This window comes from Hermetia illucens, chromosome 6 (assembly GCF_905115235.1).
Source record: "Hermetia illucens chromosome 6, iHerIll2.2.curated.20191125, whole genome shotgun sequence".
NCBI classification, from domain to species: domain Eukaryota; kingdom Metazoa; phylum Arthropoda; class Insecta; order Diptera; family Stratiomyidae; genus Hermetia; species Hermetia illucens.
Window position 1 is genome coordinate 10445755 of NC_051854.1, and position 27227 is coordinate 10472981.

The window sequence follows — 27227 nt, forward strand, 5'->3', positions numbered from 1 at the left end:
ACTTGACAGTGACTTTTCAAAATGTTAGAATTGATTAGCTTATCAAGGAATGAGCTCTGCTGATATAATTTTGACTTTATTCTGTATCTTGGTGAGAATGATTATCTAAAGTAGAAAAAGGTTGCTGCAGATGAAAAAGAGAAAAATCCATTTATCAGGGAGCTATGGAATGGCCCAAAAAGCTAAAAAAAAAAGCAAGAAAAAATTCCAGCTGCCTCTTAAATTGGTATAGCTTTTCTCAAAACCGTGGTAGTTGGCCGAATTTGCAATCTATAATGACACAGCCGAATACTATTCTTATTTACGATACAGCCAGATGTAGTCATAAATTGAGCGAGATAAGGGAGAATCAGCGGTTACGGTTTTCAACAGTTTCAGTCGAAAATTGGCAAATACTAGAAAAAGGTAGCGGGAATTAAACCGCGCGTTTGATGCACTTATTAATAGAATACAAATTGATAAGTGATATGCCTTCGTATATTGAACTTACGGACTATGAAACTTTGTCTCCTTAAGGGGGAACACTAGGTAAAATTTCAGAGATTTGAAGACCAGAGACCATTTTTCAGAGTTTTGAATCTTGTTTTCTCTCATTTACTTCTCAAATTTTCCCCCAAGTTTATTTTTTATTGGTGTAAAGCCAAAAAAACTTAGCAGCTTGCTGGCCAACACCGCAAAGGCTCCTGGACGAGTCGCCCACTACAAGAATCAAGTTGTTCTTACTTCCTAGTGGGCATTACACGTACTTCCTAGGAAGTGACCTTCAGAAGCCGCGTATGACCGGAACACGTCTGGGAGCACCCAGCGCCGTCGATAGTTCTTTTGGCTCTATCAGCCTGATTCCGCCAAGGAGTTTTTATGGCATGCATCAATGGTGATTGAACCAATATTAGCAAACTGTGCAATCCCGAATGAACCATGCTCCGAATATGAGTTGCGGAGACCGCAACCCCACTATTCTGCAATGCTTCTTTCCAAGAAAGAAGCCCAGAGGAAATCGTTGTTACTGGGCAGATGGTTTTGAACTCAGCCCAAATGGGAATCCAGTAGGCTGTCCTTGTCGGAGCACAGGAGGAAAGGCTTATTCGGAAATGGACGACAGTTTGGCATCGCATGCGGTCTCCAGCAGTAGATGGAACTGAAAAAAACTATTGGCCTGCATTCAATCCTACCAGCGGATAGAAGAATAAGCAAAGAGAGCATAGTGAAAAATAAATTTTAGAAGGTCCATTGCACAGCGAACTGGTGAAAAAGCGAAAGCGTCAAAACGTATCTGAACCTTCATCCAAGTAATCTTCAGGGTCCAAAAAAGAAAGGCAAACAAGGGGAGGAAGAAAGCAAATGCAAGTGTTAGAGTCTGTTGCTCCTTCAACCTTTGTTCCTTTCAGAAGCGAGGTCTGGTCGTCTTCATCAGTTGACGTATATGGAGTCACCAAACTTCCAAATCATCATCCAACGTATCAAGCGACCGTTGTTTCGACCGACCTTTTGGTCATTTCCCATCAACTACGATGCGCAGACCAACCTTGGCAAGTGAATTCTGGTCAACACGAATAAAATGTCCATACAAACATTAGGAAATTAGGAAAAGATCATCTGCATGTGTGTAGTGCGCTCGAGATAGATAAGAAAATAACCGCTATGCTTTTCGTCTTATCTTTTCAGGATCGTTAAGGCACGATCCCCTGACTACGTGTGACCTTTCCTATTCAGACAACGGAGAGTTCATTTTCAGAATGATGGTGATGGGCACTGAGAGAAGGAGCCGTATTACACTGTTTTGACCACTATTTCATTTCACGAGTTCACAATAGTCTCATTATAGCTTTTTTTGGTTATCAAGCGCAGACAGGCGCAAGTTATCAACCGCTGAGACACTGTCTTTGAGGGCTTCAACAACGAGCAACGAAATATACTGAAAAACCAATCTAGTATGGTCTTGAAAGGGCTCTATTAGGAACATCATTCAAACTGGGAGCTTCATTATCACCGATTCTTCCGCAAATCTCCGAAAGTTGTTCAAGTATAGTGAAAACATCCCTTCTCCCCCACATCATCTTGATAATAACCCTGTACGCTGTTCCCCGTTGCCCACCGATGTCTAATTTTCCTTTATATTTAAATTACCAGCCTATTGACGGAAGCCAATAGCAGCTCGGCGAACGCATCCCCTTCAAAGGTTTTCACACAACAGCCCTGATTTCCAAATTTCCACTCGTGGCTCATTTTCAATTTGAAGAAAAATTGCGTGATGGTTGCTATGGGTATAGCACTCCCTAACAAACCCAACTATTCTCGACGCCAATGTGATACCGATACATCTCAAATCAATTAATGATCCTATTCCTTGCGAACACCAAGTCTCGCTTCGTGAAAGCTTCGAGCAAAATACGGCCCCCTCTGTTAATAGTTCGACTATCCCAATCAGCAACCCAAGCGCTTCGATCTCTTGCGCCCGAGGCTAGCATAGTTAGCATTTCCTATGTATCATCGTCACGGTTGGTGGAGTATAGTAACTATATATGTATGTAGATGCCAACTATTTTTACCCTGACGAATTCAACTTCCGTAAATTCCGTCATGTGTTGGATGGCTTGTTTTCCATACGCCCATATCGGCGCCTTGCCAGTTACATATTCTGTCCATCCTCGGTCGTTATTGTTGCATTAAGGCTTGCTGATAATGAACGCGACCGTGCATGTTCATACACATCGACCGAGCATTCCCTAATCCGGACGAGGGGACACGCCTAATTAGCACAGAACAGTCTGAACCACATGTTGATATTAAGATAACTGCATTACTAGGTTTAAGACAAGGCAGCGAAAGTGGATCTAGCATTGTTAATCCATCGGGTATCATCCAGCTCGATCCCACTGTCAACACAAACCACGCTTCCTAGATATGTAAAGTCAAAGCACTCGATACCCTGCCGATTAGTACAGATAGGAAGAGTGCGATGACCAATCCGATTGAGAACCTAGGCTTTGTTGGTATCTTCCGCCCAATTACATTTGCCTCTCTTTCCAAATACGACATCTTTAGGCCGAGTTCCATGAAGCACTGAAAAAGCAACCAGATATTACCAGTGCAGTCGAAGTGATTAAGGAAAGATCTCATAGTCCATTGAAGCCATCCGCGTAATCTGGACAAAGCAGCATGATGATAACAAGAAGAAATAATACAGTTGACAAGAGACAATCCTGGTGGACTCCGCTTTGGACTTCAAAATCCTCCCAGCTTTTACCTAGGTGCAACAAGTGATATTTTGTGCCATCGTATGCCGCTCTCATAAAAGCTATTAGTTTCTTCCTTCTTTCCCAGGGAGAACAGCCTAGATACACTTCCTGTTCACTCTATTGAAAGGTTTCTCGAAATCGACGACGAACAGGTGAAGTGAAGATCTAAACTCCACACCCTGTTCCAAAATGATCCGTAGGGTGTTAATGAGGCAATGAAACCAGCTTGCACTCTGTTGATCAAGTTTTCAAGATGTTCTTTAATGTGTTCCTGGATTATTTTAGCTATAATCTTTGCAACGGCGGTCTCGGATTCCCAAAGTTTCCATACAAGCGGAAGCGGCAGGTTCAGCGATAAATAACTCTGTGAGGAGACTGTCCAGCCCAGAGGCTTTACTCCATTTGAGGTCCATTGATGGCCGAAATGATTTCCCTTGAAGGGACAACCTCTACCCCCATGTTATGGTGGTTTGCCATTTCATCTACAAGAGGAGGATCTTCACCGAATGTGATACGGTTAAGAGCCATAGTGAATTATTCCTTCCATCTTTTGAATTGTTACTCATCGTGGATGAAGAGTCGATCGCCCTTTCGAAATATGGCCGACGATCTGCGTACCACCCAAAAAAAGAGCACTTTCGATGGCCGTCCAATGCTCATCGATATCCTCAAGGGGGTTACTCAGTGCATCTGCCGTCCGACCAGCAAGATAGCTTTCCCACTGTCGACTGGATCATACAAGCGATCATTGTGGAACTGGAGGGTTGCAACAGTCCAACCTTGCAAGAAGTGGCGAATGCAACACGCAAACGACCTTCGGATGGTGTCCCTTACTAGGTCGATGTCAGCGGCTTTCTTTTTACGCATATCCTGGAGATCACTCCTACATTGACTGCTGACCGCAAAGTTTTGCGTTGTCGGTCTGTTGTATCTCAACTAACTTTATGGCAGGCTCTGTGCTCAAGCAGGGTGTCGCCGATGACGAGGCTTTGCAAGCTGCGGAAATCCAGAAACCTCCCACCATTATCGTTATTGTCACTTAGAACCTGTTTCGTCATCAAACGTCCGGAAAAGTTGTTATCAGAGCCCACCTTGGCATTCGGATCACCCATCACGATTACAATGTCATCATTAGAAAACCTCCCCTGAACTGCGTCTAATTACTCGTAGAAAGCATCCTTCTCCACTGTACCACAATTGCCCTTAATCTGGACCGGAATCTTGCCGTCAGACGTCTGTCAGAAACCGGCTCCCTGATCTAGAGAGAACGTCTTTCGGTGGACGGCAGAAAAAAACTACATTGGATCTGCTCCGACTCAATTTTCCAGGGTACAAAAACGCATTATCCATACAAGAGGGATAGGAGCCGTCTTCAGAGTCCCACAATATTACTTCGCTGAGGCCCAGAATGTTGCAATCCTGCTCGAGTTGGAGGAAGGAAGTATTCTGTGGACCATCGCTACTGTCGTCATACGCTACCAATCATGGTCCGTGTTCGATAGACAAAGGTCGTAGCCGTGATATTATAGTCGAGGCCCTTTCTGAGTTGTTCCTCACGTTACAGTAAGCAGGGAAGACTTTGAGCGTTTTCTTAAACCCGAATCCACAGGCACTAGCTTGCACTGAGAGCATGAAGCAGCCTAAATTACCATCACCAAAGAAAATTGGAAAATAAGCGTCCCCCGTATAATATTATATTACCAAGCTAATTTCCATGGGGCAGGATTGTAACGACTGGAAATGTAATAAGGCTAGTGGTACCTGTGGACTCCGCGGTAGTTGTGGCAGAGAGGAGCACCTGCAATTTTGAGATCAACTTGCTAAATCAATTACTTAATAGTCTTAATAGCAACTCACCTCCAAACGCTTCTGCATATACTCAACAACTCCTCGAACATTTTCAACAACATTGGACGCTGTATTTGTGTGATGTGCCTTTCGGGATCCTTAGATATTAGCCAGAAGAAGCCACTAGTCGTTGCCACCAACACGCATGCCGCAATTTCAGATAATGTACACAATAGCGGGCAGCGTATCGGTCAACGCCGAGCAGCAAAGAATACGGGGGAGATAGTTGTAGGTTCTAAAAGATCCCTCGAGTTGGCATGAGGAAAAACCCCTGAAATTGGCTTTGTCCCCCACTTAGCTGCCAGGGAATACATTATCGGAAATAATGATGCTTGCTGATATTTGGGGCGACTCTTTACCAAGGAGTAGGCCCTGTATTCTAACACAAAATAGCATGAGGACTCATCAGAAGAGGTCCTTGAGGCAGTCCAAGAATGCTAAAGTGACCCTTCTGAAGAAGAAGGGTTTTAAATAAAATAGAAAGCCGTACGGTCATGAGAGGCCGAAAAATTACCCACAGCGTTAAACAAAATGACTGAGTGGTCCATAATCTTCTTTTCTTTAGTATCTAAGAGCACTACAAAGAGGTGATGATGTGCATATTTACCTCAAGTTAACCTATTATTTATGACGCCTTTTTTTTGTACAAGGAAGCATCAAAAATTCAACAACAATACCTACAATTTCGACTTCCGTTGTTTGCGATATAAACAAGGCAATTTTTGGATAAACACTGGAAGCTTATCTAATCCGATTGTAAACTCAACAAAAAAAATTGTTCACACTCCTGCGCTGTATTCATTAAACAATAACAACAACAATAAATAATATTAAAGATACAGTTCAACATCTATAGATAAATAAAAAACTTACAATAAGATACCTATCTTCATATCAAATTGCACTACATTATCTTTGAACTTGACTCATACTTTTCTTTGGCCATTTCTATTAATCGTTCAGACTCTTGCGGTCCAGTCGTCATGACCATGTCCCGCAGGAGACCATTAGGCTTCTGAAGAAGGATATGGGCAATATCAAACTCTTCGACCAGCCCGAAATTCATAACAAGAATTCGATCTGAATCCATGATGGTATGCAATCGATGAGCGATTGTTAGAACGGTGCAGTCAGCGAATCGTTCCCGGATGGTCTTCTGAATGAGGCTGTCAGTGCTGTAAAGGGATAGTGGTAGGAAGTTAGCCAAGGATCCTAGGATTACTTAAAAATTGTAAGTCTTACTGTGGATCCACGTTGGCTGTTGCTTCATCCAAAACTAATATCCTATTGTTCCTTAAAATAGCACGTGCCAGACAAACCAGTTGTCTCTGACCAACACTGAAGTTACCTCCACCAGTTGCTACCATTCCTTCCAATCCAAGTGGACCAGTGGCAATATCCTTGAGTTCTACTGTTTCAAGAGCTTGCCAAAGATCCGAGTCAGGGTATTCTTCGAAAGGATCCAAATTTCTAGAAAGTCCCAAAGATTTTAGTTTGAAGGATATTTTAAGAGTCGCTGAACAAAACCTAAACTCACCTGCGGATAGTGCCGGAGAACAGAACTGGATCTTGTGGAATAATGGAAACATGTGATCGCAAATTATCTAAGGCAACTGCTGCAATGTTTACTCCATCAATGAGAATGTCTCCTTCTACCTTGGCCAATCGGAATATAGCACCAATTAATGATGATTTACCAGCTCCTGTACGTCCAACAATACCGATCTGGAAATATACTATTCTAAGGTTGCGTTCCTTCACAGTTATTCCATCAATCGCTCATACCTTCTCCCTTGGATGAATAGTAAAACTGAGTCCTTTAAGAACCGCTTCAGCTCCTTCATAATATCTATAAACAAGTTGCCGAAATTCGATTTTACCGTCTGCAGGCCAATCCTTTTCAACTGGAGCTAATTTCGCTGATTGTTTTTCTTGTTCCAAATCACGATACTCAAGGACACGTTCTACTGCCATGAACTGGTTGGATACTTCCGCACTTTGACGAATACCCCATTGGAGGAAGCCAGTGATGGACATTGTTTGGGTAATAGCTAGACCGACTTGACCACCCATGGAGCCTGAAGTTCCAAAACAGATCGAGTGTTAGTGGTTGCACAATTGTACTTTTATTAAAAATTCAAGTATCTCTTAAGATAGCAACACCGACAGTATAATGAAGGTCACAAATTCCAAATACTTTATCAATTAAGAGTAGACCAGTAGAAAAGCTGTCATCGATACCATCCCAGTTAAAGGTACCAGTTGATTCATAAACAAACTCAATAGTCTCCCAATAAACGAAATACACCTAACTTCCCACCATGCAAGAATTACAATTGGAGATTTCAACCACAGCCAGCACGAAACTACCACAGGGGCCTAACGACAAATAATTGCATTGGAAAAGCGATTACAAAGAAAAAATCCTTTTTTCCGTCAAACCAAAGCAAACCTTCTGCCAGATCCTAATAAAGGTCCGTGCAACCCAGTATTGATAATAACGTATCCGCAGCGTGGGGTAGACCTTCTTCAAAAGCAAAATAGTGAAGATCGGCAGGGCCAGCTTCAGCAAGAGAAAATTTTCTGTAAATTAGAAGAGATAGCAACGTAAAGCGAAATAATAATGAAGTTACCTCCCCCAGATAAAAAGAAACCTTTACGAAGATCGATCCTCTTTAAACAAAGCACACACGATGCCTGCAGGAATTGTGGTGTGTCAGGTAAGAGCATTGCGCATACTGTAGGTTCGGAGTGGTATCCGGTCTTCAGCGCGGAAGTAGAAAGATCTAGAACGTGGTTAGTATCACTTGCATCCTACAACAACTCATGGGTTGATAACGCATTTCGCAGCGAAGATAAAATCTGATCTAGTAGTCATTAGTGAACAGTACCGGAACAAAGACCTAGCTCTATGGTACCTTGTCTTATCAGGTACCGCTGTCATTTGAGTTCAAGACATCACTGGCCTTAGGGCTCTTCCCTAACGCCGAGGGGATGGCTTTTAGATAACACCGAATTACACGATGCCGGACTTTCGAGGTAGGCTTGATGCTCTATAGGACGCTATCTTGGGCATGGAGGCTCCAGAGGGAAACGGATTCTCAAAATGGCGGTGATAACAAAACTGATAGCTTTCGTGTCACGTCAACATCCCAACGCTCAAGCTGCAAAGAAAGCATACCTGGCGTAACTATCTCGTCGGAATCATTGGTGTCGCTGGTGGACGAGTGGCGAGTTCTGAAAGACTTCTCGAGCATCGACATAATACTTTCGAAACAGTTGACGATACCTCACGGTGTCCCAGCTCGGCGCTCTCCTTATTTGTGGAACGCCGGGAAAGTGAAGAGCGAGAGATTCGGGGCAGTCACAATGGGGACGCTCCAAGGAGTGGTGGGGCTGCATACACGGGAGGGCAATTAGCTTTGGCAAACCCGCTTTGTACTGATAGGCACGGAAGTTGTCGAGTTCCAGAAGGAGTCCTAAACGCTCCAGCGTTTGATACAATCTTTAAGTGACCGGGAGGAGGTGAGCAGAACAATGACAGAGTACAAATTAGCTAATAGCGACCCTTGCCTACTTTATGAGACGCTGGAGGATCAGAGAAGGATGGGGATCATGTCGAGGGTTGACAAAAGTAGGGCTCCGGAAAAGGTACTCGAAACCAGCTTCAAACTCTCGTTCAATATTAAATAAATCAGAAAGACATTTCCACCGTGGTGCAATGAAGATCTGTCCAGCCTCAGGAAACAAATCAGGGAGGTCTCCCACATCTGCTACGCAAATACTGGCAGTCATACAAGAATGCCTGACGAGGTATAAATCGGCCATCAAGGCTGCCAAGAAGCAGTCCTAGTTGGACTGTTCTTCATATATGAATATTGAAAGCACCAACAAATCTGGGAAACGATTCTCACCAAGGAACGAAAGAGCCCATCCTTACTTAAAAAGTCAGAAAGCTCCTGGTCGGAATCTTCTATTGAAACCTTGAAGCTGCTGCTTCAAACGCACTTCCCCTGCAGCGAGAAGGACTGTAGAGAACAGCTTTGCTTGGAGGGTATTAGGTCCCAGTCATGTAAGATTATCAAATTAATTATTATTATCAAACTTTTCCCCATATAAATTCCCGGCTCAGATATAATACTACTAGTCATGCTACGGAAAAAGAAAGGGGGATTTAAGGGGGCTGTATTTCCGTCGGATGCCTACCGCAATCTCAGAGACGCGCGCCAGACATGCACGGCCATGTGTCCGCAAATGACTTTCGATCAATCAACCTCACCTTTTTCGGGTTTGACACCTTCGAGCACGTTTTGGATGCCTACTTAAGGGCGACTATGGAGAGAAAGCCCTTCTGCAATCTCAATACGCCTACCACAAAGGCGATTCTACGGAAACCACTCTTCACAATGTAACTAGCACGGTGAAGCGTCGCTACAGTACAAGCAATATACTCTAACTGCCTTTCTGGACATAAAGGGAGCATTCACCAACGTTGGAACCAACGCTGTCAAGGAAGCCCTAACCAGAATAGGTTTGAAGGGTACCTTACGCATTAGATAATATCCATGCTAAGAACTAGAATAATTGAGTCTCATCTGGGAAGTATTCACTTGACCAGAGATGTGAACAGTAGGGTAGCGGAATCTCTCTGGTGCTCTAGTTGATAGTAATGGACCTATTCTACCCATATTGGATAGGATCGTGGTAAAGATGGTGCGTATGCCGACAACTATGTAATATGAGTGTCAGAGACCTTTCTCTCCGTTATAAATGAAATCATGGAGCGAGCTTTGGAAAAGGAGTACCTTTGAGCTACAAAATGTGGACTTTTCACCGCCAAGACAAAGATCTGAATTCTTACGGCTAAATCAACAAAGATTGGTTCTTTCCCTCAAGTTAAATTGGAAACTGGACACAGAGCTGAGGGTTAAGAAGGCCCCTTTGTAAGGAAGTGGAGCCGAGGCTGGTTTTCTAAATGTGCACAGCAATGGTTGGTCTCATCTTAATGTATGATTATATTGTGTGGCAGGCGCTAAGCAAAAAGTACAATTGAAGAAAGCTTAATAGAATTCAAAGAATCACGTGTATTGGTGTTACAGGGTCGCTGCAGTCCTGCCCATTGAATGTTCTCCATGCACTAATACAACTTCCGGCCTTGTCTCCCTGCACCTCCACATTAAATACGCTCTAGCATAAAACGCTTCAAACTACTTTAGTCCACCATAGTGAAATCTTAGAGGAAGTACCTCAGAAGCTGTGCGCATTTCCACCGGACAACGCAACCAACCAGGGTAGAATGGAGGACCGGCGACATGTTACAAGATCATCACACAGGTGATGGGCTGCGGAGTCGGTGTGGGGTTTTTTTCGGATACAAACAGTGGAACCGAGTTGTAAGGTTCGACAGGATTTGCCAGTGTATTCCAGGTGGAAGTACTGGCAATACTGGAAACGTGTCGATGGCTGGGGCATGATCCGAGCCCCAAGTGTAACATAGCCACTCTGATCGATAGCCAAGCGACCATCAAGGCTTTTTACTCAGTGGCTGCATCCTCCAGGCTGGCGTGGCAGTTCAAGAACGCCGCGAACAGTCCGGACGGCACACTAAAAGTCACTATTCTCTGAGTTTCCAATCATAGGTAGATAAGAGTGGAGTGGGGTGGGGTTGGGGTGGAGTTAACGGGCTGGCTAAGCGAAGCTCTGGTCTTGGTAGTCTCTTGGTGGGCACAGGCTACGTCCCAGTGGCGATTATCAGGACCGGAATTTACTCACACTACTAAGTAGCCACTGACTTCAGATGGAGAAGGGTCACTACCTGTGTCAAGTCAAGAGGAATTTGGCCTGCCAATAAGAAGACTCGATTGCAAGAGCTCTTTCTTGTGCCACACCCGTGCAAATGCGTACAGGATTATGAAAGTCTGCCAGGTACATTGGCCCATAGAAGACCATAGCGCTTGACTTGGCATACCGCGCGTCGCATTGCCGAAGCTGCAGAGAAGAGAGAGAAACACTCAGCCACTTCCTTTGCGATTACCCAGCTGTAGGTAAAGCCGGGTTTTTTTGAGGACATCAATAATCGTACAGGCTGGGAGAGACGCTTTCCTTCATGAATGCTGAAGATCTCAGTCATGGTTTTAGGAGTTTGTGACATCAAAACGCTAATTGGACTCCTCGGAAGGGCCGCTGATACCTACCATACCTACATTCTCAGGCATAAATGAAATTCTGAATCTCACAAATAAATTTATCATTCACAGGGTGGTTCGTTTTGCAGGTAAGGAAATTCAAGGCTTAAATTCCAGATGGGGATTTACTGTAGACTATGCTCTTACTTGATGGGGTTGAAAGACCTTCAAATTACCCTAATCGCAAGCCTATATGATGATGACACTACAACAAACCAATTAATCATAAATCAAAAAGATCCTTTGTCCTTGTAAATGCGAAATACTAGTTTGTCTACCTCTGCCGAGATTCCGTCCTCCGCGTCCTCCTATTTCTCAAAACGAGGAATGCCTCTCCCATCTGTTTCATAATGGAAAGTGGAGAACCACATGTGCAGGAAATAATGTCCTGACGATGCTATTCATCTGATCGCCATAAAATAAATGCAATTCCCGTATAGTCCCGATTTTTTGGGGGACTAGCTTATAACCAATTCTCTACAGATCACCATCTGCCTCGACATCATCGACTAACTCCTGCCAACAGTAACCTTTATTTATTGGGCAGCAAAGGAGTGGAGACAGGATGCTGTCTGAATAGGAACGCTACGATACGATACAATAGACTCGATAAATACTAAGACTAACCAGCCGTAGTGCCATAAAGTGACTAACAAATAAGGATCAAAAATATATACTCACCATCGTCCACAATCAAAAAGTAAAATGTTACGCACGCAAGGAAAATCAGACAAACAATATCCAAGGATAATCCAAAAGCTGTCGACGTACTAATATACATGTAATACGAGGCTGTGTGAATATCCTGATGAGCGTCAAATTCCTTAATCAAGTCAGCTTGAGCCCCATAAGCCCGAATGGTCGATAATCCGTGCAAAGATGCAGCCAAATGGGTGAACACTGGTGATCTTGCTACATTCCAAAAAGTAAAACATTCAAAAATTAACATCACCCCAAATACAGGGGAGGAAAGACCACTCACTTATTCCATCCAATCGTTTGAGGTTCTTTGACGTTCTCAGGTAAACCTTCCGAATAAACCAGAAAATAATGCCCAGGACGAAAACAAGGGCCAAAAATATAGGCTGAACTATGGTTGTCACAATAATTGCACCAACCATATTCAGAATGATTTGAGCTGCATCCAAAATTGACTTCGGTAGAAGTTCATCAACAGCTCCCATGTCCTTAGAGAAACGATTCAGGATACGACCGGATGGATTGGTATCGAAGAACCTCATTGGAGCCTGTGGAGAGAATACTTTAGTGGTATATTCTGAGTTTGAGGCAACCTCACCAACTGACCCTAATCAGACTGCTGAACATGCCATCATGCATATTCTGGGAAGCTCTAACCGCCATCGTGAAGAACCCAATTGAGCGCAGGATACCAATGATGAATATCAATGCGACAACTATGCCATGTATCGCAATCAAGAAGTCGGTGCTTAGCAAATATGCCACAGTTTCTTCCTCCGCTGCGAATAAACTCATATTCAGGGTATTGTGGAAATCGTTCACGATTGTGTTTGGATTCTCAGCGAAGCGGAAGTCATTCATGAACGGACTAGTTATCTCAATTGATACATTGTTGTTATTGTAGTACGTCCGCAATTCTTCCTGTTCCGTGAAATATGAAACCCACCAATCGGTAAAGCTAGCTGCCGCTTGAGTTAAAAAGTACAGCAACACAACGATAAAAGGCAACACAACTGATCCGCCGGCTTTGACATAGTTCCAGGTAACTGATCCTTTAACCGTCCCCTTGGATGTCCCCTCCATTTGATGAGCCTGCTCCTTTAATTTTTCTTTATCCTTCTCATCGTCAGCCTTCTCCTTACCAGACAATGAAGTTCGTGAAGCTGACACCGATTTGGTTGAAGATCTTCGACTTCTAGTATCAATTGTTTGGTCATCTGTGTCCTGTTCTTCATCCTCTTCTTCGTCGCTTAGATCTTGCTCTAACAATTGAGCAAAGTCACTGTCGCTCTTTGAAAGATCACCTGGAGTTCCTTGCATTTCAATTTTGCCCTGAAATGTCAGAAAGGAAGAAATTTGGTCAGTAAGTATTCAGGAGGCATAAGGATCATTCTGTTTTGGGGACTACGATAATACTCACATCATTCAGTACAACTATCCAATCTGCTTCTTTCAAGAAATGAATTTGATGAGTAACCAGGATTCGTGTTACGTGTCGTCTGCCCAGGCGACCTGTTGGGCCAATGACCTCTTCAAAAAGATGTCGACCAACGTGAGCGTCAACAGCGCTAAGAGGATCGTCTAAGAGATAAATGTCTGCTTGTCTGTAGACTGCACGTGCCAAACTGGAAAGAAGTGAGATATGTGGTCATTTAAGAGCTCATAGGTAGTTTACTGTTTGTCCTCAGGGGAAGGAGCAACTAAGTGGCTTAACTTGCGCTTAAAACTAAGGGAGGGCACAGAGACAAAAGACTTGAGCTGAAGAGCGTTGTAGGAACAGAGGAGGAGTAGAAGTAGATGTCCAGCTCCACGAAGGGAACTTAAAAAATATCCGCACTACGTGTACTACGAGAGGAAAATAACATCGGAGTATGGAAAGCAGTTCGTCTGGCAATTACAGAGCCTAAAAAGGACATTGTTGCAGCGAGGGAAGATTGAGGGTGCGGAGCCGTGAAAGATAGTTCACAAGAAAAAAGTTCTTTTTGATAAAGAAGGTCCTGGGGAATTTGCGTTATACAGCTTTAAGAGCGCGACAGTCACGGTTGCGGAAGGGGGACCAAACTACACAGCAATATTTAAGGACGATTCTAACAACGTTGTCGGAAAGTATTAAGGAGAGCTGAATTTAGGTAAAGTCGGAACAGGAATACAGGATAAAACCAGACATTTTAGAAGTGCGATTGATGATGTCAACGAAAAAGAATTGAAAGGTAGTTTGTCATCGAAAATTACGCCCAGGTCTTAAAAAGAAGTCAGCAGTGAAAGGGGTTGTGCACCAAGTGAGTGGGAAAGGTATGTTGGGGAGGGTTTGAGCGAATAGCACATTCAGTGGCTTTTGGTAACACAATAAGCTGACACATGTTACGCGAGCAGAGCATCAAGATTGGGACTGGAATAGAGTACAATCCAGTGGAGACGAAACAGACGCCAATAATTTAAGGTCAGCAGTGTAAAACAAACACATACAGGTGGGGATGAAGTGTGGGTTATTGATGAAAAACAGGAATATTGGGGACAAAGTATAGAACCTCGGGGAACACCGGAGGAAGCAGTGAAGGAACGGGATGAGTAACCAAGAAAAGAAACGCTAAAGGAACGGTATGATAGGTAGGAGGAGAGCCAAGAGATGATTGAGAAAGAGAAGTTGAATAGAGAGACTGATCCAAATTATCCAACTATTTATCCAAAACTCCATCCTTCCTGTTTGGGAGGTTGGCCATTGGTCAAATCAATCTGGAGTTTTCCAACTCCTGTGGTACGAGAAATCTCCGGTTAGATTTCAAAACCAAAAACACTTCAGATAAGTTTCATACACTAGTAACTCTAACTCCATTCTTTAATTCGCTATTATCACGATATCGGTCACCCATTGTCAAAATGTTGCGAAAAAGTGTCCTAAATTGTACAGCAATATCATCAGGACCTTGGATGCCTAGCTGGGTAGGGTAGGATAGGTAGCTAGACATGGCCGCTCCGGGAAACCCACTCAGCACTGTGTTACGCCGTTTTGATGTGATAAACAGCTCAAACAGTGACTATCGGGAGAAGGATAGAGAGAGCAGAATTCATCCGACTCAGATCTCTAGAACCAACCGGTTCCGTCCACGAAAGAAAAATCACTTTGAGTTCGTCAAGAAATGGTTTATTTCGTGTCTGCAGTCTGGTAATAACTAGCGCTGGGCAATGGCGATGGAAGTGTCTCAAGGTATCCTCGTCCCATAATACTGCGTTTCTGTTAATGTGGCTGTAGAGCTTCGCTGCCCAGTGTCAAAACGCAGAGACTCTGATAGCACTGCATGGTGCATTGCAGTACATTAAGTACATTCGAAGAGCCATTCTTGGAGTGTCTCTACACACAGCTCTGCTCAAGTGACTACCTTATCTTATATTATAGATCGTATTATCCTGGGCCTTACTATCCCGTACTATCCCGTGCTTAGGTTAACCCTTCAACCCTATTCTGATTAAATCCTCTTTGTTGACTTTGCATGTACGCATGCTGTTGAATGCCTCCTCCATATTCAGGAGGGCAACAATATATCTTATATTGCTTGGAGTGCAACGACCGCTCAACAATACATAGCTGTCTCTATGTATTTGCCTTTGAAGTAGGCGTATTGTGTTTTCGAAAGAGGCAACCTCTTCCTGATGGCCCATAAGCGATGTCCAAAACATGCTGATTGGGCAAAAATCACACGTGCGTGTCTCCAATTACTCGCTACAAGCCATTTTCTTGCTTTTTCTCGAGAAGGAATCGATTTTATCCTCGGCGGTTACCGATTTAATATTCACAAACGACCGGAGTTGCAAAACCGCCCTAATGGGTTTTGACTCGCTGACGGGGAGGTGCATCTTGATTAACACCTCCAGGGTCACCCTAAAACATTCCGTTCAGAAACCTCTTTGTCAGAAAGGATGGGCTTACCCGTTCCTTGATCAGAAACATTGAGTCTCGCAGAACTGTGGATACTTTTGATGTTCAGCCAAGACCGCTTCCTGCCAGTCCTTATAGCCGACCTCTTCAGGCAGTCTTCGGTAAGTTACCAGTATTTAAGGCTTTTCGCAGATTTTTGCTGTTTTTTGCCGGACAGGAGACCCTAAGCCAAAGTTATATTCGGTCTAAAGCCAAAGTTATGTTCGGCCTCCGAACGGCCTTCAACGAAAACCTTCAGATCTCTATAACGGAGATACTCTCAACCATGACACTTTGAGTAACAGCTGAGTTCTTTTCTCTTTCGAATATTAAAGACTTTCTTGGTTGTATTAGGCCTAGGTTGTCTCGTCCAGGCTATCGAGCTAACGTCCAAAAGCAAGACATTGTCACATCTATCCAACCGGATGCATCAGAAAGTCCTAATCAGTTGCTTCGCTAATAAGGAACACTTCGAATAGTCGCAGTCATAGCCCAAACTGACCCCGGCTGTGAACGAGAAAGCAGAGGCAACTCATCAGATTCTGCATCACTTCACCTCACCGCCTTTGCCCTGGACGAAAAAGCAAGTCTAATTTTTGCATTTTGGGTGCTTGCCCAAGATGGAAGGGTCCATGGACCACAACCGCGGAAGTAAATTGCTTCCCAACTGGTCCGGTCCGCCATCAAACGGACTTAGGACCCCCTCAATTCCTAAAAAAAAAATTTGTTTAGTCTCCGCCAACTTTAGGCCTAAATTTTTATTCAGCGGTTTTGACCTAAATATAATTTATACATATGCCGTGTTTTTGAATTTATATAAGGAAGCAAATATGACCTTGTCACCACTTCGGTCACGCTACTCCCAGGGCAGAGGTGAAGCAGCGCCCAATAAGTTGCCTCTGCCATGCATAAAACCGTAAATTTAATGTTTGTATCTTGAGAGCTCGCCCAAAACTGACGGAACTACAACCGTGGAAGCAGGACCCCGCAGACACAAGACCGATTTTGTCCGAGGAGCAGAAGGGTTGCCGAGTTGGGTCAAGGGGTTGCAAAGAGCAACTCATTATCGACTCGGTAGTTATAGGACAAGCAACTAGATGCCAAAGATACCTCTTCAGTTGCTATATCGATTATGCCAAGGCTTTTGATAGCGTTTCGCACACCTGGCTAATCGATATCCTACATCTTTATCGCAGTGATCCGAAACTAATAAAGTTTTTGGCGACAGTCATGGAAGGGTGGCATACCACCTTATCAGTCCGTACATCTGAGGGTGCTAATACCTCAGAGTCCATCCGTATACGGAGGGGCATCTTCCAAGGGGATTCGTTGAGTCCCCTTTGGTCTTGTATGGCACTGAACCCTCTTTCATGGCTACTGAATGAAGCTAGAGGGCATGGTTTTGCAATAAAATATAGCCTACGTGCTAAGTGTGAACTGACACACTTGATGTACTTAGATGACATCAAGCTGTATGCTGGTACTGACAACCATCTTAGAAGTCTGTTGCGAATAATAGACATGTTCAGCCGTGATATTCGGATGGAGTTTGGATTAGACAAGTGCCGAATCCAAGCCATCCGCAAAGGTCATCACGAGCCGCATGCCGGACATAGCATTGGTGACCTCCACATCGAAGCTATGGCCGAGATAGACTTCTACAAGTACCTAGGAATTCTGCATGGAACCCATGCTCGAGTTGGTGATCTAAAGGATGCTCAGCTGTCCGAATTCCTGCGACGTGTAAACCTGGTGCTGAAATCGCATCTCTCGTGGAAGAATAAAATAAGCGCTATCCCTTCACTGGATTATGCATTCGGAATATTGCCGTAGACGAAAACAGATCTAGACAACGTTCAGCGGCGGATACGGACAACTATGTCCAAATTCCGAATGCATCATCCAAAGTCTGCCGTGGAGCAGATGAACCTGCCTCGTGACATCGGAGGTAGGGGCGTGGTTGACGTGGCGACACAACATCATCGCCAAGTCGACTCGCTGCGCGCTTATTTTTACAGCAAAGATCAGGCGAGTCCCTTGCATGCGGCTGTCTGTAAGGCAGACTATGGACTGACTCCACTTAACTTGAAGGATCGATCTTTCAATCCTCTAAGTGGAGTGAAGTCGGACCAAGAGCGGATCGATGAATGGAAGTCGAAGGCAATGCACGGTAAAAGCCATTTGTCGAACAGATGGCTGTGTGCTGGGGAGCTCTTTGCTGAGACGGAGGGGTTCATGTGTGCCATTCAGGACGGCCTGGTCGCCACCCGAGCTTATAAAAAGCTCATCATAAAAGAACGGGTGGAGAACGACCAATGCAGAATATGTGTTTCGGCGTTAGAGACGTTGGACCATCTCATTTCTGGCTGTACTGTAATGGCACCGGTGCAATACATCACCAGGCATAATGCTGTTTGTAACGTTATCCCTTTAGTTTTTAAGTAGGTAGGATCATCCAAGCCTAAATGCTTGGCACTTAGTGCTAGATTGTCATAACTCAGAAATATAATAATCGTTGGCGCAACAATCCATATTGGATCAGAGCCTTCAAGTGTGTTAGAGCACTTCATTTAAGACCGTAACGGTACACTGTAGGAGGCAATATGATCAGCCTTCTTCGGTCAACTGCTCACTTCCGGAGCTTAAAGAATATGAACTTACAAACAAAACAAAAACTTCACTTACTTGATACGAGCTTTCTGACCACCAGAAAGTGAAGCTCCTTTCTCTCCAATAATCGTCATATCCCCATCTGGGAACTGTTCGAAATCCTTAAGTAGGGCACATGCTTTCACCACTGAATCATACCGAACTCTGTCCATCTCTTGACCAAATAAGATATTTTGACGAACTGTAGCAGAGAATACCCAAGGTTCCTGGCAAGCATACGAAATCTTTCCCGGACAATTTACTGCTCCAGTGTTGAGTGGTAGTTCTTCCAATATCACTTGAAGAAGAGATGATTTTCCCGATCCAACTCCTCCGATGATACCAATTAATTTTCCTTTCTTGAAGTCAATGCTGACGTCATCCAATGTGGGTCTGTCTTTAAAATCAGTTTCCTGTTTAGGGGTAGAACCTCTTTTCTTCGCCAGTTTCTTCAATTTCTTTGATTGCTTGGTCTTCTTTTTGGTGTCATATTGTTTAGTCGCATTTGGATTGGGAGCCGACCACTTGGCGGATACATGTCTCAACTGCAATGCAATTCCCTTTTCTAGTGTATCGACTCCGTAGGCTTTAACTTTATCACCCGCATTCATACCAAACTGATTTAAGAAGTCCTTTTTATTTACTTCTTTTTCTTCGTAATCTAAGAAGGCTTGAAGACGCCTAAAGGAAACAAAGGCTTCAGCCATTTCAGCTACTCCACGAACAAACATTTGTGCCATGATTGACGATAGGATATTGTAGTATGAGGTCACAACGAAGACTTTGTTGGCGGAGATATCACCACCATCCAGGGCTAGGGTCATGATAGTGATGAAAATCGCAGCTCGGGTGGTGAACAAGTTAAAGGTCATGTAGAGAGCCCGAACGTAAGTATTTTTACGGACTATTTTCAATTCCATTTTACGAGCGAAAGAAATAATTTTGGCAAATGGTTTCTCCCAAGCGTACATTTTGATGACCTGAAAAGGATATAGTAAAATCGTTAAAAATGAATTTCACCGTCCTGGAGAGTAAGACAGGCAGCTCACCTGAATTCCGGATATAATTTCATCCATAAAACGAACCCTCTCATCAGTTCGTACAGCAGTTTGAAATCGGAACCTTGATGACAGTCTGGCGGTATACGCTGCAAAATGACTGAATTAGACCCTTCTCAAAGAAGCAAAAATATAGGTTGACTTACATTGCAGAAAAGCAACAAAGGCAATCACAACCATTCCAATCAGCCCCGAATATCCAATCTCTAAGTACAGCATTACAGCTATGACAATAGTCAATAACGGAGCCGACCACATAGAATTGACAAAAACGGACACAATATCGAAACGGCTGACATCGTTGGACAGCAGGTTTACCACTTTTCCAGGAGCTGTGTCGCCCAGTGCCGTTCGGGACAATCTCAGAGCTTTCCTATAGATAAGACTGCAGACTGCCACACGTATCCTCATTCCTGTGTGAAATGCAATCATCGTGTAGTGATTGGTAGCCAAGGAGCCTAGAGCAGTGAGACAAACCAAGGCTGCTCCCCAATAGAACTTAGGATCTGAGTCTTCTATGTCAGAATCCAATCTGTAAAAGGGTGGAAGGAATTATTGCCTGTCTGACATTTTAAATAGAAGCCATTACTTGAAGAATGCCAGTAGTTCACCTAAAACCAGAGGTTGAAATAAATGAACTCCGAAATCCGATATCAGGGCATATATCGCCATAATGGCTAAATCTTTCCAAAACGTCTGGAAGACTGCTTTCAGCAGGGATGGATTTTTGCTATTTTTCTGTCCATACCAGTTTCTGTAAATAGAACAAAAAAAAACAATTTTATCCTTTTTTAATAAATAGATAAACGAATCGAATTAGTTATGTTTTGGTTCCGCTGGATCGTGTGGACGAAGAGCAAGGGATTTGGCAGCACGAAGTTTTTCAAAGGCCAAATATACAGAAACTTTAGCAAAATTAGCTTAATTATGCAAATTAAATGAGGGGAGAGGAGGCGAACTCTGTTTCGCCTAGAATCAATCTTGAGATTGATTCTGGACGAAATGCGATCTTGGTCAGCCAGAAAGCAACTTCCTAGGCTACGAAGTAACATCACGTGTTACCACTACCCAGCACGGTACAGGTAACCCAAGACTACATGCACCCAGAGGCGGCAATGGAGCTATGAAGATTCCAAGAGATGTTGAACTCCCACCGAAGATGCCTCCCACATGTAGCCACTACACAGAAGTCGCTAAGCCCATTTCAACACTTGTCAAAGAAGAACGCCAAGTCCCTGATCCTCTGCGTTCTAAAAATGCAAAGTAAATTTTCATAAGGCTACACTACTAAGTCATCCAGACCCACAAGCAGAAATATCATTAGACTGTGCTGCCTCAGACGGTATGGGAGCTCTACTTCACCAAAGAGTCAACGTAACTTGACAACCGCATGGGTTCTTCTCAAAAGTATTCAACGAGGTTCAGGGCAAGTATCCTACGAATGATAGAGAACTTCTGGTTATGTACAGTGCCATACGTCACTTTCAGCAATTATTTAAAGGCAAGCAATTTGCAATCCGCACAGACCACAAAACTTTGATGTTCGCTTTCAACCAAAAGACTACCGAACCAAGAAGGGACAGCAGCTCACCTACATTAGCCACTTCACGGTGGTGAACCTGAGCGGAACCGACATCACAGCAGCCGATGCACTCTCCAAGGTGGAAGAAATAAGCCTACCTAGAGATGCAACTAGACTAGCTGGCGCACAGAGAACGACTCCTCCTTACAGGACTTACAGGCTAATCCGAACCTTTGAGTCCAATGGATGGACATCCACAGAACGAAAACCTCTATTCTATGTGAAATAAACTCAGCTACCAGCTGGCCTCAAAAGAAAGATCTTCGACAGCCTTCACGGCTCAGTCACCCCAGTATCCAAGCTATTCGAAAACTTGTTTCTCGGCGATACTTCTGACCAAACATCAATCACGATATTGAAAAATTGTCGCGAGTTGCCACACACAGTTTGCCAACAATCGCAGATTCACAAAGACACTTTCGCACCCAAAGGATCTTTTCTACCAGCACGTCGTTTCGAGCACGTCTGCCTCGACGCCATGTGCCCTTTGCCTACGTCCGAGAGAAAAAGCTGAATTGAACTTATTCAACAGTCTAGCGCAGTTTCTAGGCATCGACCGTTTTCGAACCACGCCCTACAATTCGCACGCCAACAAATCTGTCGAACGCTCTATCCCTGAAAAGCACTATCATGGTCCAGTCCGATGGTCTGCAGTGGACTCAACATTTACCCATGGTTCTATTAGGCCTTTGTTCCACGCCGAGAGCAAGTACTAAACACAACATTCCAAATTGGTTTATGGCACTGGATTGCGGCTTCCAGGTGAATTCTTTTCCGCAACAGCGATCAACACAGATGATTAACGAATTATGGAAAGACTGAAGACAACTCTGAAGGAGATGATATCGGCCGATTTCGACCATCATCAACCAGGACGGGTCTACTGAAACCTCTGAAAGCACCTTATGACGGACCTTTCAGAGTTCTGAAACGATCAGAGAAGCACTACACGATCCAGCTACCTGACAGGAAGGCAATTATTTCAACCGACAGATTCAAACCAGCCTACTTGCTACGAGACTACTAGGAGCACCACAACCACCGGCGCCAAAGCATCCAGACCTAGAAGACTATACTACCAGGAGCGGTCAGCAACTCAAACCCAGATGGACTGTGCATCTCATCGAAGACGTCCGCCCGTGGTTCAATCGAAAGCACGGTAAGCTTTACTAGTACCTAACCCAGTTGCTCAGCGAACTTGAGTAATCCTACCTGCACATAATCGGTCGCCCGACTGCATTTATTACAGGGATTTGGCGAACGATGTCTGTCACACCTTTTTCTTCTGCGGAAGGCACAATTCTACACTGACCTGGCCTGAGGTAATATATTCAATGGTTCTGGGTTAGAGTCCTAGACACCCTAGAGAGGTTTTTTACACGGTAGTCTGACTAAGGTATACAGTAGCTCTAGATGAGCATATGCGAGTCTGATGGCCAGATTACCATCTTGAGTGGGGTGAGACGACAAAGAGGGCACCCTATCCTGAAAATTCCTCAAACAGGAGGATTCGCGCGATCCTAACGACAAAATCAACACGCGGGCTGTATTGGAAAGTGAAAATAAATAAATGCTCAGACGCTCGCCTGGAGCAGCAAAATTCGGAATCCTAGCACAGCGATCGAAAGGGAAGATGCACCATGGACCGCATTCTCAATCGATGGAAAGAGTGGGATATATATTGAATTATAAATTGAACTGAATCCCAAGTAATTTTCCTTGATTTAAAAACTCCCTTTTCTCCTCCACCTCTTTAACCCCGCAAAACTCTCCATTACACGGGGCATCCTCCAATTAAATGGCCTGAGGATCCCAACACAGGGGGGAAATCTCAAAGGTCGCACCTCACAATAAATCCGAAGAAGGAGAAGCATCGATCGAAGATGCGAACCGTCATGGATCTTTCATCTAGCACGCAGCACTCGGGTGCGAAGTTTTCTGGCCCCTCGCGTGCAGCCGAGCCATTATTTTTATTCTTTTTTTAATTTTCGCTTTCCTATTTAATTCGCCTATTGATTCATTCGATAGGTGCACGCAAGGTCCCGTGTTAGTTGAATTTTAAGGATGCAAGGCGAACCCACGAATCGACTAAAAGCGCATGTGAATTGCCCCTACACTCCTGAAGCTGGCTAGCATAGAGGCATGCCAGCACATGTAGACGGAACACTTCGATGAAGCTTCAATATTTGCGGACGTTAAAGTCAATTTTGCCATCATGTTAGGCTTTTGGGATAGCTCTTTCCTCGTCGTAGTCTCCGGCCACTCAGGATGGTCATCTGACAGAAGACAGAAGTTACGGAAAAATCAATTAAATTAATTCCAGCCGGCCTACTCTAACGCCGAACAATCCATAGGGCTCACTTACCGACAGTTCCGACAATTCCAATCCGCATGTGGGAGTACAATGGCTTCAGATTATCTTGCAAAGTGAACAGAGTGAGCATCTGTCTCCTCCGGAAATATAGTTGAAAATGACTCATAAGGATTGAGTTTTCTTGGCCGGTAAAATTAATGTTCAGGCAGATTATTATCTGCACTAGCCTGGTCGCACCGTACGAGAAAGGATGCCAAAATTTTATGGCCTTAACCAAAACATTGCCTAAAACTTTTACTAGACTGTTTATTGGTTTTGAGGATTCTGCATCAAAGGACACCAACGTAATTTCAGGAGGCACTTGCCAAGCTTTGTTACATTTTTTTTTGGGAGGTATGGTAGGTGAATGCATTTACGCACACAGTGTTGGACTCCCGGTTCGGTACGTCGTCGGACTACCCACTAAACACCTCCCCATCGTCAGAGAGCTAGCCTGGAACCATTTGTCACATTACTACGGGCTAGTCCCCGAACTCTCCTACCTTGCGGAGCCTTCAAAGCAGGGAATTCCTTTCACCAACGGGAGGGAATAGGAGGAAGGGCACTGTCAGTTCAAAGAACCCCCTCCCATCCGGCTCCTCCACCGGTCGAGTTCTATCTTCTTAGCAACGAGAAGGACCCGAACGTAATGGGCAACACGGCTCCACCTATCAGCAGTCCTCAGACAATGTTGTCTGGAGAGAGATCGCCTGTGTTTAAATAGAGCTGCTGACGAATCCCATCCCACCTTCCACAAGAAAAAAAAGCTCATCTTTGAGTCAAGAGTCAACCCGAGGTACTTTACCGCTGATTTTGACTCGATTATCGATTCGCCGAACAATATGGGACGCAGGGTCGGAATTCTCTTTTTAGTCAGGATGACTACTTCGGTTTTTTCCAGTGCAAGGTTGAAACCATGAGTAGTCATCCATCCGCTTACCCGTCGCATCAATATGCCGAGTCTGCTTTGCGCCTGTTCGACAGTGCGTCCAGCAACAACCGCTGCGACATCATCTGCGTAGTTACGTTGACAGGGTGGATGTACTGTCGATATCCTCAGTCAAACCAATACGTTCAGCCCCTGGTTTAGTTGCTACTATGCTCACCCTTTGTAGTGATGGGATCCGCACTTCAAACTTTGACCCATGCGTACCACCCCAAACATCATAGGTTGAGAGACCCTACTGTAAAACTCGTCCATATCCCTTCAAACGAATAAGACTCACAATAGTCTGGAAAAACTATCTACAACTCACTCCAACCCCAACGTTATGTTTATAAGTCGTACACGTTACATTGGAGTGAGTTGCAGATACTTTTTCTGACCTCAAATCTATAAATATAAATGAATCACGCAATGAGTCAAGCAGAAAAGGTTATGTTTCTGAGTGCAACTTTTGTGTGGCCTAATATTTTCTAACCCCACATTGGGCACATTTTAGGGTTGGTCTTATGGCCATCCCAGTACTCCAGTTTCACCAGAAAGTCAATAGGAGATCCTCTTGATGTGTTAGCAGTAATCAGGAGAACGCAAAAATAATACATATTTAATCGACACTTTCAATGTTAGTAACTTCAACTTCAGCCGACATCCATGCATCTACCCTTAAATGTCTATTCCTTAAATACTCACGCTTCTAATTTATCCCCCAAAACATCAGATTGATCTTTGTGCAGGGGTCGAAAAAGATCTGTAACATCCAATACTTTTCTGTATCCAATTTTGAAAATTTTCGCCGTCCAAATAAGAAAGATCTGCGAAAAGATGTTCGCTCCATTCCTGGGGTTGGGTCTGAGTTCACGCTGTACAGCCTCCATTTAGATGATACTTCGTATCTTTTTCACACCAAAAAAGGATCAATTGAGCCGGGTCGCAACTACACTAAAACCCGGCAACATTAACGATAAGTAACTGATTTAACACTTTTCATACACTTTTTCTGTTGAGTTGAATGTATCTTTTTATAGTTCTGAGTCCTTCCCAAATATCAAATGAATAAAAAGCATGGAAAACCACAATAAATCGATTAATCGCAAACCGATCGAGAGCTTCGTCATCAACGGAAATGCCACAGTAAATTTTCCCACTTTCCTAATTTTTTTTAGTTGAACTAAACAATAAGGGATATTTATTAACCCCGTCGTCCTTTCCGCGTATTATAAGTGACTTTATTCGTCTCCATTAATTGATGAATTCCATTACTCATATTTAACCAACACTTTTCACTGAAACTTTGACTTCACTAAGATACAATACTCAACAAAGGACCTACAATTCTAAGTCTTAAATTATAAAATTTAAAAAATCGATCAATCTTAAACCACTAGCATACACTAACTAATGAATGGGGGTGCTATGCAGGCCCTCAAATACCTGACAGTGATTCTTCAAAATCTTCAATTAGATTACCTTATCTAAGCAGGTGGTTGACTGATATAACTTTGACAATGTCCATCCTTCCATGCCGATGAATATCTAAAGACTCCTCAGCAATCTTGAATAAGTTTGAAGACACGCATTCATATCTTCAGATATAACTTTGACAATGTCCATCCCTCCATATCAGTGAATATCTAAAGGGTCTTCTCAAGACCCTGGTCAGCTCTTTAAATTTCCAATTCATCATGACACAGCGAAAAATTTTCTTATGTGCGATATGTACATAGCCATGGACCAAGATAGCGGGAAAAACCCGGAACGCGATTTCCAGAAATACTTCCAGTTAGCGATTGACAAATACTTGGAAAAGGCGTAAGGAATCGAACGTTAAATGTGCTTACAAATGATACAAAAGTCGATAAATAATGTGCGTTCATGATTACGCTTACGCACTATATAGCTCTATCTATTTAAGGGGAGACGCCATTTCAGACGTCAAAAATTTGTATTACTTCTGAAATTTACCTGAACCAAAATGGCTATAAGAAGGATCCTCAACATCAACGGCATAACAACCGGTATCCGATCTAAGCCTACCTTAATAAGGAACTGAAACCACCGCAGTTTTGCGCCGAGGTCCACCAATTCGATATCCCTAAAAGCTATCTGGCGTCCTGACCTAGGCCGTCGCTCCATCTCAAGCAGGGTCTGCCCCGTCTTCTTGTTCTACCATAGATATTGCTCGTATAGACTTTCCGGTCATCCTCATCCATACGGATTAGGTGACCTGCCCATAAAGGAAAGATACCCAGAAAATAAAACCAAAATAGATGAATTGAAGAGGAGTAAACTTAGGGCGGGAGGAGTAAACTTAGAGGCGGGTTTTGGAAGTGAGCAAGCGGGCTTCTGCCCGCCGATATCGCTCGACCGCAGTGCCGCGGTGGTGGACGCATCTAATGCTATAAGTGTTTTAAATTCAAACAAGTCGGAAAACCAGAAGCTCAGCGCTTCAGGTATGAAAGGTTTTGTATATTTCTCTATAAAGATGTTTTAGTGTGAATTTATCCCATTAGTACGTAACACGTAATATACGCATATATTAAGTGAGAATTATCCCTAAATAATGAATGGGGGCGCTATGCAGACCCTCAAATACCTGACAGTGATTCTTCAAAATCTTCAATTAGATTACCTTATCTAAGCATGAGTTTGAGTGATATAACTTTGACAATGTACGACAGTTCTCCGAATTTTGCAATTGATCATGACATAGCCAAATCAGCGAGCGAGATAACGAAAAAAAGAGGGGTACGATTACCAG

The 27227-nt window shown here is 43.7% G+C and overlaps 1 protein-coding gene across 1 annotated transcript; it reads right to left on the reverse strand.

Moving 5' to 3' along the window:
* Nucleotides 1-5929: 5929 nt before the first annotated feature.
* LOC119660336 (multidrug resistance-associated protein 4-like) lies at nucleotides 5930-25344 on the reverse strand. The gene is made up of 13 exons (XM_038068821.1): nucleotides 25160-25344; nucleotides 20181-20345; nucleotides 19738-20123; nucleotides 19583-19680; nucleotides 18570-19513; nucleotides 13392-13596; nucleotides 12578-13303; nucleotides 12255-12519; nucleotides 11954-12184; nucleotides 6873-7165; nucleotides 6625-6812; nucleotides 6330-6557; nucleotides 5930-6262 (listed from the first exon to the last, which is right to left on the reverse strand). The coding sequence occupies exons 1-13, from the start codon at nucleotides 25342-25344 to the stop codon at nucleotides 5992-5994; spliced, it is 4185 nt and encodes a 1394-aa protein (XP_037924749.1). The 3' UTR covers nucleotides 5930-5991.
* Between the last annotated feature and the right edge of the window lie 1883 nt (nucleotides 25345-27227).

Coding starts and splice junctions, on each gene's coding strand:
- LOC119660336 (XM_038068821.1), bottom strand. CDS start 25,344: ATGGAGGCTGTACAGCGTGAACTCAGACCCAACCCCAGGAATGGAGCG. Junction 20,346..25,159: donor TTGGGGGATAAATTAGAAGC/GTGAGTATTTAA, acceptor TTCTATTTACAG/AAACTGGTATGGACAGAAAA. Junction 20,124..20,180: donor GAACTACTGGCATTCTTCAA/GTAATGGCTTCT, acceptor ACCCTTTTACAG/ATTGGATTCTGACATAGAAG.